Source organism: Cebus imitator, unplaced genomic scaffold (genome assembly GCF_001604975.1).
Source record: "Cebus imitator isolate Cc_AM_T3 unplaced genomic scaffold, Cebus_imitator-1.0 Scaffold123, whole genome shotgun sequence".
NCBI classification, from domain to species: Eukaryota; Metazoa; Chordata; class Mammalia; order Primates; family Cebidae; genus Cebus; species Cebus imitator.
In genome coordinates this window covers 3356608-3376247 of record NW_016107438.1, presented here as the reverse complement: position 1 = coordinate 3376247, position 19640 = coordinate 3356608, and the positions used below count along the sequence as shown (strand labels likewise).

Sequence of the window (19640 nt, the reverse complement as noted above, 5' to 3'; positions counted from 1 at the left end):
CAGGAGCCCTTCTTGCAATGAAACCCAAGAAGCAAGGAGGTGGACAGGTCACCAGCCATCATACGACCAAGCCCAGTGACACCCTGCCCTAGACCACCACTCTAAATGTCTATTCCCTCCAAAAACAGGACTCTTGTCCCCTATTAGGGAGGGGGTCTCTTGGAACTGACCACAGTAGACACTTTGGTGGCTTCAGGAAATGCCATCTCAGCATTGGGTCCCTAGTCCTGCCCTGCAGTCGCTGGCACTAGGCGGGGGCAGACCCTGGGCCACAAGTTGCTGCCACATGGTCGGGATAATTGATGAAAGTCCGTCCCTCCATTGCTGTCTCCAGCCCTGCCTCTCTGGAAACTCTATATTTTCCCTTTAATTATAGCCCCTGCAGTCTCCCGCTGCCACCCCACCCGCACCGCTCGTCCTGGCTGCCCACGGCCAGCCGACGTGGCTCCCTCCCCTTCTGTTCCTTTTTTTCCCTTTGCCTTCGTTGCACAAAACCAGCTGGGGGAGGGCGTGGAGAGGGGCGGGGGGAGGCAATGGAATCTTGGATGGTTTGGGGGAGGCGGGACTCCCCGCTTCCACGTTTGCAGCTCTGGAGTACCGGGGGTGGGGAGCTGCACAGGAGGGAGAGAAATGAACAGGGCAGGCCAGGAGACCCCCAGGCCTTCTCTCAGGCCCACAGGTTTTGTCAGAACGAGGTAGATTGGGGTTGAGGCAGAGCCCTGTTGTGGGGTTGGGACACCGAGGAAGAAAGGACATGGAGTTCTAGAGGCATCTTCCCTAGATATCATATAGCCTGCTGTCCTTTGGGTCCCAGGCCCCTTTCAGAGTGTACAGATGATTCTCTCTGGTTCCTAAGGCAGAGAGCAATGACCTGGATTTTCAGTAAAGAGATGAGGCAGTGGCAAGTGGCCCCTAAAATAAGATTAATCGTCCTCTGTAACCTATCCACACCCCTAAAGGCAAGTTTCACCCAGACCCCCAAAACATCCCACACATCCCCAACACCGACTGCTGGTACAACTGGAGAAGGGGCTTTACGGAGCTCCCAGAAAGACACCTCTTTAGCTAAGTGCCCTCCCTCCACCCAGGTTCTCTCTGGTTTGACTGTGCTGGGCAGGAGGTCTCCAAGCAGCCACTGGCCACAGCCATGGCAGACAGAACTCTTCTCTAAGTCGCCAATGATCACCGTCCTCCCACTAAAAATACTTCCCAACTCTGGGGTGGAAGAGTTTGAGGAATGAATTTTTAGGGGATTGCAAGCCCCAATCCCCACCTCTGTGTCCCTAGCAATCCCCCACCCCTTCCTGGCTGCGCCTCACCCAATGCCAAGTCTTCCCTCTGGACAGACCACCTAGTCATGTTTCTCACCCTGCACCTCGGCCTCCCTACCCCGTCTCAATCATGTCTAGGGTTTGGAGGAAGGCATTTGATTCTGTCTTGGAGCACAGCAGAATCGACATCCTCAAAAATAAAACTCCCTCATCTGCACCCCTCTCTGATACCTCATTCTTCATGTCTAGAAAGGAATCTCTAAATTGTTCCCCAAATATTCCTAAGCTCCATACCCTAGCCACACCAGAAGTCACCCCCAAACAGGTACATCTTCTTAATTCCCCTGTTTTGGAGAGGTCCTCAGCTGGCCTCTTTATGCCCCTCCCTTAGCTCTTGCCAGAAAAGTCAGAGGGTGAGTGGGGCACAGCCAAGAGGAACCCCTCCCCAACACCCCCAACCCTTCCACCTTTGGAAGGCTCCCCACCCCGCTCCCCAGTTCCACTTCCTCTAGATTGGAGGTCCCAGGAAGAGAGCAGAGGGGCACCCCTACCCACTCAGCCCACACCGTTCTGAGGACTCAACGCATCCCTGCGACAGGACCTCTGGTCCAGGCTAGGCTGGGGGCTGGGGAGGCAGAGCTGCGGAGGGGGAGAATGTGGGGTGGACTCCCTTCCCTCCTCCTACCCCTCTCCATTCCAACACCCAAATTGGGGGCCGGGCCAGGCAGCTCTGATTGGCTGGGGGACGGGCGGCCGGCTCCCCCTATCCGAAGGGCAGGGTTCCTCCCTGCGCTGGATCAGGATAGTATAAAAGGGGCCCGGGCCAGTCGTCGGAGCAGACGGGAGTTTCTCCTCGGGGTCGGAGCAGGAGGCACGCGGAGTGTGAGGCCACGCATGAGCGGACGCTAACCCCCTCCCCAGCCGCAAAGAGTCTACATGTCTAGGGTCTAGACATGTTCAGCTTTGTGGACCTCCGGCTCCTGCTCCTCTTAGCGGCCGCCGCCCTCCTGACGCACGGCCAAGAGGAAGGCCAAGTCGAGGGCCAAGACGAAGACAGTAAGTCCCAAACTTTTGGGAGTGCAGGGATACTCCTCTTTATCGTGCCTTGCGCTTGGTCCCGGGCGCCGCGGCTTAAACGGAGACGTGGATGCTCCGAAGACGGGAATGGGAGATGATGAGGGCTCTTCCTGGGCACCCTGAGAGAGGAGGGAGCTCATCCTGGGGAGGTTGGGGGTGAGCGCGCCCCAGGAGTTGGAGGTGAGGGTGGAGCGCGGCATGCGTTGGTGCAGGAGAGAATCCCGAGCGCGCAACTGGGAAAGTGGGGATCTGGGTGCAGAGTGGGGGAAGCACGTCGAAGATGGGATGGGGGCGCCGAGCGGGGGATTTGAAGCCCAAGATGTAGAAGCGATCGGAAAGGCTGTGGGATGATTCATAAGGAAAGATTGCCCTCTCTGCGGGCCAGACTGCTGCTGGGCCGCGGGGTGCTGGGCCGCGGGGGAGGGGGCGCGGAGCGTGGGCGGGTGGAGGATGAGAAACTTTGGCGTGGACTTGGCGGGGTGGGGTCTTTGCGCCCCCTGCTGACCGATGCTGCGCACTGCACCTCCCTGTCCAGCGCTTCTTGGGGAGGAGCCGCAGCGGGAAGAGTTGGGTTTTTGCTCGGTGCGGACCCCACCTCTAGATCTGGAAAGTAAAGCAGAGGATGGGGCAGCCCCAGCCTCTTAAAGAGGTGGCCCGGCCGGCGAGGTTGGCCCCGCCCCAGTCCCGTTGCTTGGCGTTGCCCGCCACCTAGTGGCCGTCTGGGGAGCCGCTAGCGCGGTGGGAGTGGTTAGCTAACTTCTGGACTATTTGCGGACTTTTTGGTTCTTTGGCTAAAAAGTGACCCGGAGGCACTCACTGGCTTTGGGGGACTGGGAATGGCTGCGAGAGCAGGCTTTTAAGATGTCTAGGTGCTGGAGATTAGGGTGTCTCCTAATTTGGAGGTACAATTCAAGTCTTGGGGGGACTTCAATCAGCCGCTCCCATTCTCCTAGCCCCGCCCCCGCCACTCACCTGCCCCGGGAATGGGGGCGGGATGAGGGCTGGACCTCCCTCCTCTCCTCCCGCGCCCTCCTCCAGTCCCCACCACGCAGGCCACTCCCCACGAGCCTGCCCTCGCGATAGGCCCCTCCTTCTTCCCCTCCCCGCCCCCCCCACGCTGCGGTTTTTATTTCACTTGGCTTCAGCGCCAATGGGCTGAGGTTGGAGTTGGAAGCCACCACGGCCTAAAGCTTTGTTTAAATTCCTGAGAACTGGAAAGAGTTACAGCCTCCCTGGCCAGGCGCCTCGGCGCTGTCACCGGCGCTGATGAGGAGCAGGCGAGCTTTTAAGGATTTGAGGAAAGAGGAACCGGGGGGAGGGGCAGGAAGTGAAAAGCCCAAGTGTGCCTCTTAGATCAGGGGGAAAGGTGATTAAAGTGGGGGTCTTGGAGCCCGAGGTGGGGGTCCCAGCCTCCTGACAACGCCCCTCTTCCTCCGCCTGTCCCAGTCCCACCAATCACCTGCGTACAGAACGGCCTCAGGTACCATGACCGAGACGTGTGGAAACCCGAGCCCTGCCGGATCTGCGTCTGCGACAACGGCAAGGTGTTGTGTGATGACGTGATCTGTGATGAGACCAAGAACTGCCCCGGAGCCGAAATCCCCGAGGGCGAGTGCTGTCCCGTCTGCCCCGACGGCTCAGGTGCGGCGGCGCCCGGGGCCTGGGGCTGGGGCTGGGGCTGGGGCTGGGGCAGGTCAGAGGCCGCTGGCCTTGCCTGCTGGAGACCCTGCCGCCGGGAACGGCCTTAGCAAACCCTGGCTCTAACGCGCGTCTCTTCTCCCCCTAGAGGTCACCACCGACCAAGAAACCACCGGCGTCGAGGTAATCTCCTGCCCTCGACTTTTGCCCCTCCGACGCCCGTGACTCCTCACGGTCCTCCTTTCTCTAACCTGGCCTCTTGTTTCTTCTCCCCTAATCCCACAGGGCCCCAAGGGAGACACTGGCCCCCGAGGTCCAAGGGTAAGCGTTGCGCTCTCTGGGCTGCCGGGAGCTGCAGGTGGGCGTGGCTCCCGGCCCCGCGCTCACCCCGGCCCCGCCCTCTCCCCCTGCAGGGACCCGCAGGCCCCCCTGGCCGAGATGGCATCCCCGGACAGCCTGGACTTCCCGGACCCCCTGGACCCCCCGGACCTCCCGGACCCCCTGGCCTCGGAGGAGTAAGTGGAGAGGCCTTGTGTGTCCACTCTCCCGTTTAGTTTTTGTTTTTTGACAGATGAAATAATTTTATACTTTGAGATAATTTCAAACTTACGGGAAAGTTGCAGGAATCCTATGGAAAACTCTCACATACCCTTCACAGTTTGTGACATGTACTTTATTAGTCTCTGTTTATGTATATGTTTTTTTTTTTTTCCTGAACTGTTTGAGTAAGTTGCTACTGTCAGGCTCCTTTGCTCCTAAATACTTGGTGTGCTTTTCCTAAAAACAAGAGCATTCTCTTAACTGAGCATAGCACAATGATTACATTCATTCTCTAATGTGCGGTTCATGTTTAAAGTTCACCGATGTCCCAATAATGTCCTTTATAGATTCCACCCCCACACCCTGTCATGGGTCTAGTTTCCACACATGTGGAACGTTCCTCAGACTTTCTCTGTCTTTCATGGCACTTGAAGTTTTGAAGAATCCGGTTGTTTTGCAGACTGTTTCTCAGTTTGGGATTGTCTGATTAGATTAGATGCAGGGATGCATTTTTGGCAGGACTATCTCCCAAGCAATGTTGTTCTTCTCAGCACATCACACCAGGAAGTGCATGATGTCAGCTTCTTCCATCCTCAGTGCCATCTCCTGCCCTTCAATTCACTGTCCTGACCCTGACTTCTCTTGTTTGTTCTAGAACTTTGCTCCCCAGCTGTCTTATGGCTATGATGAGAAATCAACAGGAGGAATTTCCGTGCCTGGCCCCATGGTGAGCCAGCAGGGGGAGCAGGGATAACAGAAGGGACAATGGGTATCCAGAGAAGGTGGGCATAGGCGGCTGGCAAAGACAGCTTGGGAGGTCAGGATCACCTTTGGGACCTCAGAGCCCAGAGAGGATGCAGGATGGCTGGGTGGTCCCAACAGGTGTGAATGATTCCACCCATGTGCTTTCCTGCAGAGGGATCACCATGCCCCCCCTTTTTCCTCCTTCTATAGGGTCCTTCTGGTCCTCGTGGTCTCCCTGGCCCCCCTGGTTCACCTGTGAGTATCCAGGAGGTCTTCATATGCCTCTTTGGGCTTTGGTCTTTTGGAGGGAAGACTGGGATGAGGGCAGGGGAGATGCTCAGACATCTCTTGGTAAGATTGGAGAAAGTTGGCAGGGACCAGCCTTCTAACCCCATCTTTTTTTCCGTCTTCTCAAGGGTCCCCAAGGCTTCCAAGGTCCCCCTGGTGAGCCTGGCGAGCCTGGAGCTTCAGTAAGTTCTTTCTATACCGATACACATTCCCTCTACAAACACACAGATTCTCCTATCGAAGAAACCCCAGGCCTGGGGTCTTCCTCACGTCTCCCCTCCAATCCCAGCCTTCCCCTTTTATTCTTATCCTTATTCTAACCACCTCTTCTATCTTTTCTAGGGTCCCATGGGTCCCCGAGGTCCCCCTGGCCCCCCTGGAAAGAACGGAGATGATGTAAGTATCCCCAGAAAGAAGATACCATCTGGCCTCATGGCCACCATGGGTTGGGTCCTGTCATTTCCACTCCACCACCTTTGGGAGCAATACTCAGCAAAAGGAGGGCAAGTCGTTTCCAATGCACGGACTGCCCTTGAATAATAACCTTTCCGCTTAGTGAGATGATTCCCCCAGGTCCCTGACAAGGTGACTGTTCTCCTCACCCCAGCCACCTTAGAGCAATCCCCGACTCCATCCCTCCAGGGAAATTGGTGTACAGATGGTGAGATTAAAATGCTGGTGACAGAATTAAACAGAAATTCCTTTAGAGGCACTCAGATTTCACCAAATAAAGTTTCACTGTAGATTTACACTGAGCTGTAGATTCAAATATAAGATTCTGGGCCCCCAAACCTGACCTGCAACAGTCCAAAGAAGACTGAGACCTTCCTCACTTTTCCAGCCCCTGGGCAGTGGTGGGGAGGCAGGGGCGTGATAGTCTTTTCTCTCCCACTCAGGGGGAAGCTGGGAAACCTGGTCGTCCTGGTGAGCGTGGGCCTCCTGGGCCTCAGGTAAGCAGGGGGCTAGGCTTCACTGCACTTGGGTGTCATTTAGGAGCTGGCTTCATGGTGGCGTATTCTAATGGCCCTTCCTCATCCTCTTCTTTATTTCTCTCCAGGGTGCTCGAGGATTGCCCGGAACAGCTGGCCTCCCTGGAATGAAGGGACACAGAGTGAGTTCCCTTTGAGTCATTGAAGCTCCCCAGTCGCTAGCATCCCACTGTCCAATCCCAGCCCCTTCCCTGAAAGGTCCTGGGTGCATCATGGTGGGTGGCAGCCGCAGAAGTCCCAAGGGCCAGAGAGTGGACATCCAAAGGCACCTCCCTCTGTGGGAAGCAGTCCCAGTTAAAGGATTGGGTGAGGTCTTGAGCCAGTTGGGGTTTAGTCTAGCTCAGAAACACGGGGATGGCGGTGCTGACCTCCCAAGGCTCTTTCTCAGGTCTGGGTGGGTGCCAAGATGGTCTGCCCCTCTGCAGGTCCTGACCTTCTACCTCTCTCCTGCTTTAGGGCTTCAGTGGGTTGGATGGTGCCAAGGGAGATGCTGGTCCTGCTGGTCCCAAGGTAAGAGGCTGTCTGAACCACGGTCCTTCACGTCCCCTGAGTCCCACCATGAACACATTTCTCATTCATTATCTGTTCTACAGGGTGAGCCCGGCAGCCCTGGTGAAAATGGAGCTCCTGGTCAGATGGTGAGTGTGCCCAGTTCCAGAGGACAGAGACAGGGCAGGATGCAGGGGCAAAATGGAGGCCTGGGGGAACAAGGCTGCCTCCCATCTCATCTGACTGCTCTTGGTTTGGTTGTCAGGGCCCCCGTGGTCTGCCTGGTGAGAGAGGTCGCCCTGGACCCCCTGGCCCTGCTGTAAGTACTCCTGGCCCCGTGGGGTACCTCTGGGCTCTGAAAGGGGCTCCCCTGAGCTCTAGGGACTGGCCAGTGCTCAGTGGACTCAAGAGGGCTTCCCTTCTCTCCCGCAGGGTGCTCGTGGAAATGATGGTGCTACTGGTGCTGCTGGCCCCCCTGTGAGTGTGGCCCGTGGGCCTCAGGGCCTGGGAGTGGGGAGGGTCTCAGTGTCTGCTCTCAGGACTGACACTGGGGGTGGGTTATGTTGGTCTGAACGCCAGGACTTCTGTCCCAGGGTATGACTTGGAGCTGCCATCTTCCTTCTCGCTAACATCCCCATTTCATTCACAGGGTCCCACTGGCCCCGCTGGTCCTGCTGGCTTCCCTGGTGCTGTTGGTGCTAAGGTGAGACCCTGCTCTCCTCTGAGCATGACCCTCATGGGCCAAGGGGTTCACGTCTCCCTGTTCCGCAACAAAAGAGACCCAGAGTGGCAGGAGAGCGGGGAAAGCTTTGTCCTGGGGTCCCCATCTCTGATCTTAGAGTCCTGATCATGCTCTCCTGTCCCTGTCTCCCCTTCCTTCTGCCATCCAGAGAGGCACCGCTGGGTCTCCCAGGATGGCTTCTGATATGCCCTTTCTTCTGATCCAGGGTGAAGCTGGTCCCCAAGGACCCCGAGGCTCTGAAGGTCCCCAGGGTGTGCGTGGTGAGCCTGGCCCCCCTGGCCCTGCTGGTGCTGCCGGCCCTGCTGTAAGTGTCCCCGCCTCAGCGTCCCCTGTGGCACTTTCTAACCTGAGAGTCCTTACCTGTCACCCACACTCTTTTCTCTCTGCCACAGGGAAACCCTGGTGCTGACGGACAGCCTGGTGCTAAAGGTGCCAATGTAAGTATCCTGCCAGGCTTCCGTCCCATCCTTGCTGCCTGCAGCCTGCCTGCCCCATGCCCTCTGCTCCTGGGCTCACCTGTCTGTCTGCCTCCCACAGGGCGCTCCTGGTATTGCTGGTGCTCCTGGCTTCCCTGGTGCCCGAGGCCCCTCTGGACCCCAGGGCCCCGGCGGCCCTCCTGGTCCCAAGGGTAACAGCGTGAGTACCAACCTCTCCTTTCTGCCCGCCTCATGCACTGGCTCCAGTGCGGCTCTCATCTGGGGAGCAGGAAGATGCAGGTCAACTGAGCACCCCAACTCTCAGCTCATCCTCTTCTTCTCTTCGCTTGCAGGGTGAACCTGGTGCTCCCGGCAGCAAGGGAGACACTGGTGCCAAAGGAGAACCCGTAAGTCCCCCTGCTCTCCTTCTTGCAGCCCAGCCCCCCCTGCCCCGGGAGGCCCTGAGGGAGATCCAGAAAGAAGAGCCCCTAGTATTCTCGGGGAGCCCCTGCCCCACCCCCAGGAACCTGTGATGCTGCCGGCCCAGCCTCAGCCGGCTCTGAAGCTGGCACAGGATGGCCCCTCACCACAAGCCGCCCCCCTCTTGGCCCTCTCCAGGGCCCCGTTGGTGTTCAAGGACCCCCTGGCCCTGCTGGAGAGGAAGGAAAGCGAGGAGCCCGAGGTGAACCCGGACCCACTGGCCTGCCCGGACCCCCTGGCGAGCGTGTGAGTGCCCCTGCCTGCCCTCTCCCACTCCACCCCAGTGCCTGGCTGGTGCCTGTGTGTCTCTGAGCTCACTGGCCTCCTCTTCTCCCGCAGGGTGGACCTGGTAGCCGTGGTTTCCCTGGCGCCGATGGTGTTGCTGGTCCCAAGGTAACCTCTCCTTGAGGCCAGGGGGTCTGACCTGGCCGCTCCCTGGGCAGCCTCTTCCTCTGCTGGCCCGTGGCAAAGAGCCACAAACTTGAGACTCTAACTGTTCCTTGCGACTTCCCCCAACCAGGGTCCTGCTGGTGAACGTGGTTCTCCTGGCCCTGCTGGCCCCAAAGGATCTCCTGGTGAAGCTGGTCGTCCCGGTGAAGCTGGCCTGCCTGGTGCCAAGGTGAGGCCCCAGCCCTTCGGCCAGGCTTGGCCAGGCCCTGACCATCCCGTGTGGGGTCTGGGATGAGGCGTCCTGGAGCCAGCCCAGGGTCTGCCCTCTGGAGTCCTCCCCTACTCCATCATGCCTCTTCCTCAATCCCACTCGTAACTTTCCGCCTCCCTAGGGTCTGACTGGAAGCCCTGGCAGCCCTGGTCCTGATGGCAAAACTGGCCCCCCTGTAAGTATCACTCCCCCAAGCCCCTTCCCACTCTCCTGTCTGCCTCCCCCATCCTTACCGCTGCTTTCGTGCCTCCATCCCTAGGGTCCCGCTGGTCAAGATGGTCGCCCTGGACCCCCAGGCCCCCCTGGTGCCCGTGGTCAGGCTGGTGTGATGGGATTTCCTGGACCTAAAGGTGCTGCTGTGAGTATTTAGTGAGGATCGATGAAGAGCCAGCGACGGCCACACCGGGGATGCGAAGGAGTCCTGGGCTCTGGGCTCAGCTCCGCCGCTGATCTGCCGTGTGACCACTCACAGTCGCTTTCAGGACCTCCATCTCCCTATCTCTAAAATGAAAGACTTCTCTAGGCTCCATGACCACTGCTCTGTCCCTGGAAATAAGTGTTGTTTGTGGCCCTCCACCCCACACACATGGGGACAGGACAGGCCTTGGATGTGACACCCCCAATCTTGGTGGGTTCTTCAAAGTTCAAAAGGAGATAGCAGAGGAGATAAAAGGTCTTTGTGGTGTGGGCCACAGTGGGCAGCGCATAGGAGGAAGGTGGGGGGTGGGGTGAGCAGGGGGATCCTGGAAGGGCATCTTGGGAGGAGTGGGCTCAGAGGGGCCCAGCAAGGAGCGCCTGCAGGGGCATTCCCTGGGGGCCAAACAGGAGAGTCTTTTGAAAAGCAAGTCCCGTAGAAAGTCCCACTCAGAGTAAATGGGAGGCCCCAGCAGGCCCTGGCTTCTCACTGCAGCCCCCTCAACCCTAACTCCCCTTCTCCGCAGGGAGAGCCCGGCAAGGCTGGAGAGCGAGGTGTTCCTGGACCCCCCGGCGCTGTCGTAAGTATCTCCTTTCCATCCCGACCCCCTTCCTGTCCCTGCCCTGGCACTTTCTCCTCCCTGCAGAGAGGGTGCTAGAGGCCACAGTCCTCACGACGCATCAGAGGCCCCCAGCGGGGTCAGCTTTGTCCAGGACCCCAGGCCCTGCCCACCTGCCCCTCTTCCCCTGCTGCTCAGGGCCTCCCAAGCCTGAGTTCCCCTTCGCTCTCTCCCCGCAGGGTCCTGCTGGCAAAGATGGAGAGGCTGGAGCTCAGGGACCCCCTGGCCCTGCTGTGAGTGTCCATGATGGGGAGATCTGGGGAGCAGGAAAGGGGAGATGCCCTTGGCCCCTCGTCTCCTCGGCCTCCCCGTGACCGCAGCATTCTCTCTGTGCAGGGTCCTGCTGGCGAGAGAGGTGAACAAGGCCCTGCTGGCTCCCCCGGATTCCAGGTGAGGCCTCGTGGCTGTCAGGGTGCTGGAAGGTAGGGGTGGGAAACACCTCTTTGGTCCCTTCCAGATTCTAAACCTTCCCCCCCTCGTTCCCCCATTTCCCTCCTACAGGGTCTCCCTGGACCCGCTGGTCCTCCCGGTGAAGCAGGCAAACCTGGTGAACAGGTAAGAGGGAGCAGTCTGCCAGAAGAGTGGGAGGTGTAAAGAATCCGAGGGGACAGGCCCCTGCTCTTAGCTAATCAGACAGCCATCAGCTAGAGACGTTGAGGTTAGATGCCAGAAAGAACTTCCTACCACGAAGGGAGCGGCACAGAGGCAAGTGGAGGGCTGCATGATTGCTAGTCTGGGCAACTTCTCATAAGAGTTGCTGGAATACTCTGTGGCTTTCCCACAACCGTTCTATTGATAAATCTTGGCCCACAATTTGGGGAAGAGGAGGCCTCTGACACATCCCCAGGGGGAAGAGGGGCTGTTTGGGATCATCCCAGGTCAGTGCAGAGCAGGGGTTCACCTCAAATCACACCAGCCCCCAGGAGGAGGGAGAGTGGTTTCCAGCAGAGTGGCCCCAGGTAGGTTTCGCTCACTGCCTGTTCCTCCCTTCCTCCCCCTCAGGGTGTTCCCGGAGATCTCGGTGCCCCCGGCCCCTCTGGAGCAAGAGTAAGTAGGCCTCTCTTGCTGCATCTGTCAGGTGGCTTGTACTTGGCCCTGTCTCCAGAGCAGCCATCACACGCCCTACCTTCCCTTCTAGGGCGAGAGAGGCTTCCCTGGCGAGCGTGGTGTGCAAGGTCCCCCTGGTCCTGCTGGTCCCCGTGGGGCCAACGGTGCTCCCGGCAACGATGGTGCTAAGGTGAGTGCGGCATGGAAGGGGCTCTGGCCAGCAGCCCCGGGGCCAGGTCTCACCCACCCCACAGCAGGGGTGACCGACTATGACCAGAGCCATGGAGATAGGGTGCGGGAGGCAGGGACAAGACCAGGGTAGGGGCCACACAGCCTAAAGTTTGTCCTTTTCATCTTTTCGTCTTGGTTCCTGTCTGGCCTCGGAACCAAGCCTAGGAGATGCCAAGTGGGGCCGAGGGCTGTGACCCACTCTTGGGACCCCAGGTCTCACTCCAGTCTTCCTGGTTGTCATATAGGGTGATGCTGGTGCTCCTGGAGCCCCCGGTAGCCAGGGCGCCCCTGGCCTTCAGGGAATGCCTGGTGAACGTGGTGCAGCTGGCCTTCCAGGGCCTAAGGGTGACAGAGTAAGTTCAAGTTCAACCTTCCCCCTCCCCTGAGCCCTCTGTGGCTCCCATCCCTGCCTGCTTTGATCCTTCAACGTCTCTCCTTCTCCCTGGGATCTGCCGCTCTTCTCCCTAATCCTCCCCTCTTCCCCTCTGGCCTCTCTGCTGATGAATCCTCTCCTTGTGGTCCAGGCCCGTCTCTCCCCATGAGTTACCATGGTGATAAGAGGTGGGGGCATCTCCTTGATGGAGGCTCCCGGATTCATCCCGCTACACAAGTCAGGGGCCTCTTAACCTCACTTCCTCCTGAGTCTCCAGGCAGCAACCCTTTTTCCTGAAAGGATATTTGAGTCCTTGGCCCAGAGGGAGGCAGGGCAGAGCTGCGGAAGGCCTCTCAGGAAACCCAGACACAAGCCAAACACTGTAGGTCACCTCCTCACCCCATGCTGGAAGTCTCAAGCTTATCCATGTCTGTAGGGTGATGCTGGTCCCAAAGGTGCTGATGGCTCTCCTGGCAAAGATGGCGTCCGTGGTCTAACTGGCCCCATTGGTCCTCCTGGCCCTGCTGGTGCCCCCGGTGACAAGGTGAGGTGGCCGCCTCCCCTCCTTCTGCCCTAACACATAGCCTTCCCAGCAGGCCTGGGCATGGTTCCGTGGGCTTGGGTGGGGTGAAGAGAGCAGGTCTTGTCAAACTGAGCTGGCAACCCGGGAAGCTGGAGGGACCAGAGGGAGGGGAGGCTTTCCTGGGGTCATCTGCTGGGAGTGTTCAGGGGAGGCCCCTGACCCCAAGCCTCTTGTCCCTTGCTCTCAGGGTGAATCTGGTCCCAGTGGCCCTGCTGGTCCCACTGGAGCTCGTGGTGCCCCCGTAAGTATAGAAGACCTTTTAAGACCCCACACTTGGCCCTTCCCTGCCTTCACACAGCACCCTGGCCCTGTCTGTGCCTCTCCCCTCACCCCATCCCCACCTTCCCCTGTATCAGCGCATCTCTCCAATTCTCCTCCTTTTCTTCTAGGGAGACCGTGGTGAGCCCGGTCCCCCCGGGCCTGCTGGCTTCGCTGGCCCCCCTGTGAGTACCAAGACCCTCCTCATTTTTCATCACTGACTGGGACCTGGAACTGAATGAGGCCAAAGGCATCCGCCCTCCTTGGGGGAGAAGGGTGGAGAGGGGATCATTTCCTACCTAAGCATCTTCCTGCCTCAGTTATTGCTCCTCCCCCAACCAGTGGAAACTCCAGCCTCCTTCCCTCCACTCACTGCCCTGCTTCCTCCCCCAGGGTGCTGATGGCCAACCCGGTGCTAAAGGCGAACCTGGAGATGCTGGTGCTAAAGGCGATGCTGGTCCCCCTGGCCCTGCCGGACCCGCTGGACCCCCTGGCCCCATTGTGAGTCGCTCACCCTCTGTGCCCGCGATGCTGGTGGGCTGGGACCCAGGATGGGCCCAGGCTTGATGCCTCTGTGCTCTCCCACAGGGTAACGTTGGTGCTCCTGGACCCAAAGGTGCTCGCGGCAGCGCTGGTCCCCCTGTGAGTATCGCCCGCCTCTCTGCTGAGCCTCTCCCCTCTCCTCAGGCACCGCTGGCAGGTGAGGGCAGCTGGGTCAGGTGAGTTGGCTGTTCTCCCTCTGACCGTTCCTCTGTTCTCTCCTGCCAGGGTGCTACTGGTTTCCCTGGTGCTGCTGGCCGAGTCGGTCCTCCTGGCCCCTCTGTAAGTCTCTGCAGTGGAGCCCATTGCTCTAGGTTGGGGGTGGCGGGCACAGGCTGCCAGAAGGATGGTGGGCCCAACTGAGAACCCGGTGATGCGCCAGAGCCGCCTAGAGCCTGAGAGCCCCTCCTATCCCCATCCAGGGAAATGCTGGACCCCCTGGCCCTCCTGGTCCTGCTGGCAAAGAAGGCGGCAAAGGTCCCCGTGGTGAGACTGGCCCTGCTGGACGTCCTGGTGAAGTTGGCCCTCCTGGCCCCCCTGGCCCTGCTGGCGAGAAGGGATCCCCTGGTGCCGATGGACCTGCTGTAAGTGCTAGCTCCGATCTCTGCAGCTCTGGTGGCGTCCAGAGCTGGGGAGGGTCCCTGTCCCTCTGTCCAGCACCTCACCCCCATTTGCCTCCCACAGGGTGCTCCTGGTACTCCCGGACCTCAAGGTATTGCTGGACAGCGTGGTGTGGTCGGCCTGCCTGGTCAGAGAGGAGAAAGAGGCTTCCCTGGTCTTCCTGGCCCCTCTGTAAGTGCCCCCTCACCTTGGGGTGAAAAACTGTCACAGGACTTGAAGGGGGATGGAGCCAAGGAGGACAGATTTGGTAGAGATGACCTCAAGGGACTCAAGAGTCCTCCCAGACCCTACCTCTGGCCTGACTCTTTCTTCTCCCTTAGGGTGAACCTGGCAAACAAGGTCCCTCTGGAGCAAGTGGTGAACGTGGTCCCCCTGGTCCCATGGGCCCCCCTGGATTGGCCGGACCCCCTGGTGAATCTGGACGTGAGGTGAGCAGTCCCCAGCCTCCGTGCCAGTACCTGCAGCATGGCCACTGTGGCCTTGCCTGAGCCCTCTTCCCCGGTTGACTCTCACTTCTCTCTCTCTCTGCAGGGAGCTCCTGGCGCTGAAGGTTCCCCTGGACGAGATGGCTCTCCTGGCCCCAAGGTTAGATGGCAGTACTCCATGGCCACAGCCTTGTCTGCTGCTTCCCCGCCCCATCCTGGCCCTTCGGCTGGGGCTGACCCATACTCCTCTGCTTCCCCCGCCAGGGTGACCGTGGTGAGAGCGGCCCCGCTGGACCCCCTGGTGCTCCTGGTGCTCCTGGTGCCCCTGGCCCCGTTGGCCCTGCTGGCAAGAGTGGTGATCGTGGTGAGACTGTAAGTAGCTGGACTCCAGCTCCCTGCATCTGGTTAGGCCAGAGACTCTCCAGGCCTCCTTAGAAGGATGGGTGTCAGACTTCACTCAGGCAGCGGGGGAAAGGAGATCCTGCACGATGTCAGGGACTTAATGCAAACACTGAGCTAAAGCTCAGCCCAAGTTCCCTCTCCTGTGGGTTGGCCCCAGCTCCCGTGAAGATTGCAGCGGGGAGGTTTCCCTGGGGTCGGGAGAGATGGCCACAGTGGGAGGGAGCTGAGGAGAGAGATCCAGCAGCGGGGAGGCCTCACCCCGCAGCCCCAGCCTCGGCCTGCCTGGCCCAGATCTCATGCTCTCCTTCTCTCCCCAGGGTCCCGCTGGTCCCGCCGGTCCTGTCGGCCCTGTTGGTGCCCGTGGCCCCGCTGTAAGTACCCTGCTGTGTCCCCCATGACTTCAGAACCCTACAGATGCCGACAGTGCCCCACTCAATGCCAGTGGAACTTCCACCCGATGGTTTGTCTCTTCTCTCTTCTAGGGACCCCAAGGCCCCCGTGGTGACAAGGGCGAGACTGGCGAACAGGGTGACAGAGGCATAAAGGGTCACCGTGGCTTCTCTGGCCTCCAGGGTCCCCCTGGCCCTCCTGTGAGTATGCTCAGTCCCTCCCCAGCATTCATGCTGTGCTGCGTGACAGGAGGAGGAGCTTTGTCTCAGTTTCCCCCTCTGGATAGGGGGACCCCTCCCTAGTGGGAACTGGGGTCTGAAGATTGATGGGCATCTCCGGATAGCTTCTGAGAGGGTGAGGGATGCACAGAGAGGGATGATGGGAGATGTCTCAGCCCACAAACACCCTGGGGCTAGATTTCCAGAATAACGAAGGGGTATGGGTTGCCCACGCTGCCCTCATCTCTCCAGCCAGGCCCTCTGGCTACATTTGACCCACACTGGGCCTGAATTGCCTTTGTATCTGTCCTTCAGGGCTCTCCTGGTGAACAAGGTCCCTCTGGAGCCTCTGGTCCTGCTGGTCCCCGAGTAAGTCATGCCTTCTCTCTCCACTTCCTGATCCCCAAGCCCAGGCTCACTCAGGGCCCTTTGCCAGGGACCCAGGCACCCTTTGCCTCTCTGGAAAACGGTTGAGGGACAGAGAATGGGCAAAGGGAGGAAGAATCCTGAACAAACAATCTGGTCTAGCCTTGGCCTCTCAGCTCCCCAGTCCATCCTCTCCTGGCTCAGCTGCTGGAAGGAGCTATGACACGTCTTAGAGAAAGAGGCCGAGGCTGGCTGTATGAGGCCATGGAGCCAGAGCCCGCAGGGAGGGTGGTGGGCTTCTCCTCCAGAGCTGGGGTTGTTGGGGCTTCTGGCAGCCTTTCTCAAACCAGTCCTCCCACTCCAGGGTCCCCCTGGCTCTGCTGGTGCTCCTGGCAAAGATGGACTCAACGGTCTCCCAGGCCCCATCGGGCCCCCTGGTCCTCGCGGTCGCACTGGTGATGCTGGTCCTGTTGTACGTAGCCCCTCATCCCCTCTGCTCATGGCCCTCCAGCCCCCAAAGCACTCGGATGCCAGTAATCCCCACTCTCCTCCCTCTCTGTGCAGGGTCCCCCTGGACCTCCTGGCCCTCCTGGTCCCCCTGGTCCTCCCAGCGCTGGTTTCGACTTCAGCTTCCTGCCCCAGCCACCTCAAGAGAAGGCTCACGATGGTGGCCGCTACTACCGGGCTGATGATGCCAATGTGGTTCGTGACCGTGACCTCGAGGTGGACACCACCCTCAAGAGCCTGAGCCAGCAAATCGAGAACATCCGGAGCCCCGAGGGCAGCCGCAAAAACCCCGCCCGCACCTGCCGCGACCTCAAGATGTGCCACTCTGACTGGAAGAGTGGTGAGGCCCTGCCCTAGCCTCCCCCTCCCTCCTACTCCTGCCATGCCAGGGTCTGCATGCCCATGTGTGCCCCCTACCGTATGGTGCTGGCTGCCCCCTTCCCTGACCCCACCTTGCCTGCCCTACCACAGGAGAGTACTGGATTGACCCCAACCAAGGCTGCAACCTGGATGCCATCAAGGTCTTCTGCAACATGGAGACTGGTGAGACCTGCGTGTACCCCACTCAGCCCAACGTGGCCCAGAAGAACTGGTACATCAGCAAGAACCCCAAGGACAAGAGGCACGTCTGGTTTGGCGAGAGCATGACCGACGGATTCCAGGTGCGTGAGCTGGACCTCAGAGCCAGGAGAGGGGCTAGCCCAGCGCCCAGAAGGGACATGAAGTGCTGGAGTAGGTTTCTGCTAAGGGTGATGGACAGAGCTGGGCTGGGAGGTAGGGGTCCCGGGTCCCTGATAGTGGTTCAGACACAGGCTGCCTACGGGCAGGTGGTGGCCCCTCTCAATAGAAGGTGCATTGGGCAGCTCTCTGAGGGCCCCGGACAGGGAGGCCAGTCAGGACTACAGGTTCCCACACAGCGGCTCACTCCTCCCTCCCTCCCCTCCCCTGCAGTTCGAGTATGGCAGCGAGGGCTCCGACCCTGCCGATGTGGCCATCCAGCTGACCTTCCTGCGCCTGATGTCCACCGAGGCCTCCCAGAACATCACCTACCACTGCAAGAACAGCGTGGCCTACATGGACCAGCAGACTGGCAACCTCAAGAAGGCTCTGCTCCTCCAGGGCTCCAACGAGATCGAGATCCGCGCCGAGGGCAACAGCCGCTTCACCTACAGCGTCACCGTCGATGGCTGCACGGTGAGTCCCCGGAATCCCCAGGCAGGGCCCCCCCTCTCTGGACTTGAGCCCTTTGGGCAGGCCATGGCAGCCTCCCTCCATCACTCCCACGTGGTAATGCCCCTCCCGTTGTCTCTGCCCCACCCCAGAGTCACACTGGAGCCTGGGGCAAGACAGTGATCGAATACAAAACCACCAAGACCTCCCGCCTGCCCATCATCGATGTGGCCCCCTTGGACATTGGCGCCCCAGACCAGGAATTCGGCTTCGACGTTGGCCCTGCCTGCTTCCTGTAAACTCCCTCCATCCCAACCTGGCTCCCTCCCACCCAAACAACTCTCCCCCCAACCCGGAAACAGACAAACAACCCAAACTGAACCCCCTCAAAAGCCAAAAAATGGGAGACAGTTTCACATGGACTTTGGAAAATATTTTTTTCCTTTGCATTCATCTCTCAAACTTAGTTTTTATCTTTGACCAACCGAACATGACCAAAAACCAAAAGTGCATTCAACCTTACCAAAAAAAAAAAAAGAATAAATAAATAACTTTTTAAAAAAGGAAGCTTGGTCCACTTGCTTGAAGACCCATGCGGGGGTAAGTCCTTTCTGCCCGTTGGGCTCATGAGACCCCAATGCTGCCCTTTCTGCTCCTTTCTCCACCCCGCCTTGGGGCCTCCCCTCCACTCCTTCCCAAATCTGTCTCCCCAGAAGACACAGGAAACAAGGCATTGTCTGCCCGGCAACCAAAGACGATGCTGAAACACCCCAGCGGCCCCACCCTCAGCCCGCTCCTGCCTGCCCAGCACCCCCAAACACTGGGGGGACCTGGGGTTCTCAGACTGCCTAAGAAGCCTTCCCATCTGGCACTCCCATGGCCCTAGCAACATCTCCCCTTCGTTTTTGAGGGGGTCGTGCCCAGGGAGCCACCAGCCCCTCACTGGGTCCGGAGGAGAGTCAGGAAGGGCTACGGCAAGCGGAAACATCGGATTCGGGGAAAGCGCGACAATCCCTCGTGCCCAGGGCTGGGCGGGAGAGACTGTTCTGTTCCTTGTGTAACTGTGTTGCTGAAAGACTACCTCGTTCTTGTCTTTATGTGTCACCGGGGCAACTGCCTGGGGGCGGGGATGGGGGCAGGGTGGAAGCGGCTCCCCGTTCTATACCAAAGGTGCTACATGGATGTGATGGGGTAGGGTGGGGAGGGAATTACTGGTGCTATAGACATTTAGATGCCCCCCCAGGCCGGCAAATGTTCCTTTTTGTTCAGTCTATTTTTATTCCTTGATATTTTTCTTTTTTTTTTTTTTTTTTTTTTTGTTTGGATGGGGACTTGTGAATTTTCTAAAGGTGCTATTTAACACGGGAGGAGAGGCGTGCGGCTGCAGCCCAGCCCGGCTTACTTTCAACCTCTCCACCGCCTCTGGCTTCTCAGGCCTCTGCTCTCCGACCTCTCTCGTCTGAAACCCTCTCCTCCCACAGCGGCAGCCCATCCTCCCGGCTCTCTCCTAGTCTGTCCTGCGTCCTCTCTCCCGGGTTTCAGAGATAATTTCCCAAAGCACAAAGCAGTTTTTCCCCCTAGGGGTGGGAGGAAGCAAAAGACTCTGTACCTATTTTGTATGTGTATAATAATTTGAGATGTTTTTAATTATTTTGATTGCTGGAATAAAGCATGTGGAAATGACCCAAACACCACTGGCAGTGGCCTCCTAATTTCCTTCTTTGGAGTTGGGGGAGGGGGGGACATGGGGAGGGGGCTTTGGGGTGGTGGGCTTGCCTTCCATTCCGGCCCTTTCCCTCCCTGATTCTCTTCTAGATTCCTCCATAGCCCCCTCCCTTTTCTCTCACCCTTCTAATGCCTCAAACCTTTTCTTTCCTCTTTTTTTGTTTTTTGTTTTTTTAATAGGGACGGGGTTTCATTGTGTTAGCCAGGATGGTCTCGATCTCCTGACCTCGTGATCCACTCGCCTTGGCCTCCCAAATTGCTGGGATTACAGGCGTGAGCCACCTTGCCCGGCTCCTCTTTTATTTTCTATCTCTTGTAATTCTCCTTGCACGTTTTCCAAATCCTCTTCTCCCCTGCAATACCATACAGGCAACCCACGTGTGCAACACACACACATACCCTTCACACCTGGGGT

General features: G+C 58.9%; 1 protein-coding gene across 2 annotated transcripts; it reads left to right on the top strand.

Moving 5' to 3' along the window:
- Nucleotides 1–2073: 2073 nt before the first annotated feature.
- Nucleotides 2074–19189, top strand: COL1A1 (collagen type I alpha 1 chain). 2 transcript variants are annotated; one of them, XM_017540116.2, is made up of 51 exons: nucleotides 2074–2327; nucleotides 3795–3989; nucleotides 4135–4169; nucleotides 4272–4307; nucleotides 4400–4501; nucleotides 5182–5253; nucleotides 5481–5525; nucleotides 5687–5740; nucleotides 5901–5954; nucleotides 6455–6508; nucleotides 6616–6669; nucleotides 7004–7057; nucleotides 7141–7185; nucleotides 7302–7355; nucleotides 7469–7513; nucleotides 7686–7739; nucleotides 7984–8082; nucleotides 8171–8215; nucleotides 8316–8414; nucleotides 8548–8601; nucleotides 8813–8920; nucleotides 9014–9067; nucleotides 9195–9293; nucleotides 9457–9510; nucleotides 9595–9693; nucleotides 10277–10330; nucleotides 10549–10602; nucleotides 10706–10759; nucleotides 10871–10924; nucleotides 11372–11416; nucleotides 11508–11606; nucleotides 11893–12000; nucleotides 12457–12564; nucleotides 12791–12844; nucleotides 12993–13046; nucleotides 13255–13362; nucleotides 13450–13503; nucleotides 13630–13683; nucleotides 13824–13985; nucleotides 14086–14193; nucleotides 14343–14450; nucleotides 14554–14607; nucleotides 14712–14819; nucleotides 15167–15220; nucleotides 15332–15439; nucleotides 15773–15826; nucleotides 16188–16295; nucleotides 16388–16670; nucleotides 16802–16992; nucleotides 17282–17524; nucleotides 17653–19189. In XM_017540116.2, exons 1-51 carry the CDS (start codon nucleotides 2225–2227, stop codon nucleotides 17797–17799), a joined length of 4395 nt encoding a protein of 1464 aa, XP_017395605.1. In that variant the 5' UTR covers nucleotides 2074–2224; the 3' UTR covers nucleotides 17800–19189. The 2 variants fall into 2 exon arrangements, with proteins under 2 accessions (XP_017395605.1, XP_037598488.1); XM_037742560.1 differs by lacking the exons at nucleotides 13824–13985; nucleotides 14086–14193.
- Nucleotides 19190–19640: the final 451 nt, after the last annotated feature.

Coding starts and splice junctions, on each gene's coding strand:
- COL1A1 (XM_017540116.2), top strand. CDS start 2,225: ATGTTCAGCTTTGTGGACCTCCGGCTCCTGCTCCTCTTAGCGGCCGCC. Junction 7,740..7,983: donor CTGGTGCTGTTGGTGCTAAG/GTGAGACCCTGC, acceptor CTTCTGATCCAG/GGTGAAGCTGGTCCCCAAGG. Junction 13,363..13,449: donor CTGGACCCCCTGGCCCCATT/GTGAGTCGCTCA, acceptor GCTCTCCCACAG/GGTAACGTTGGTGCTCCTGG.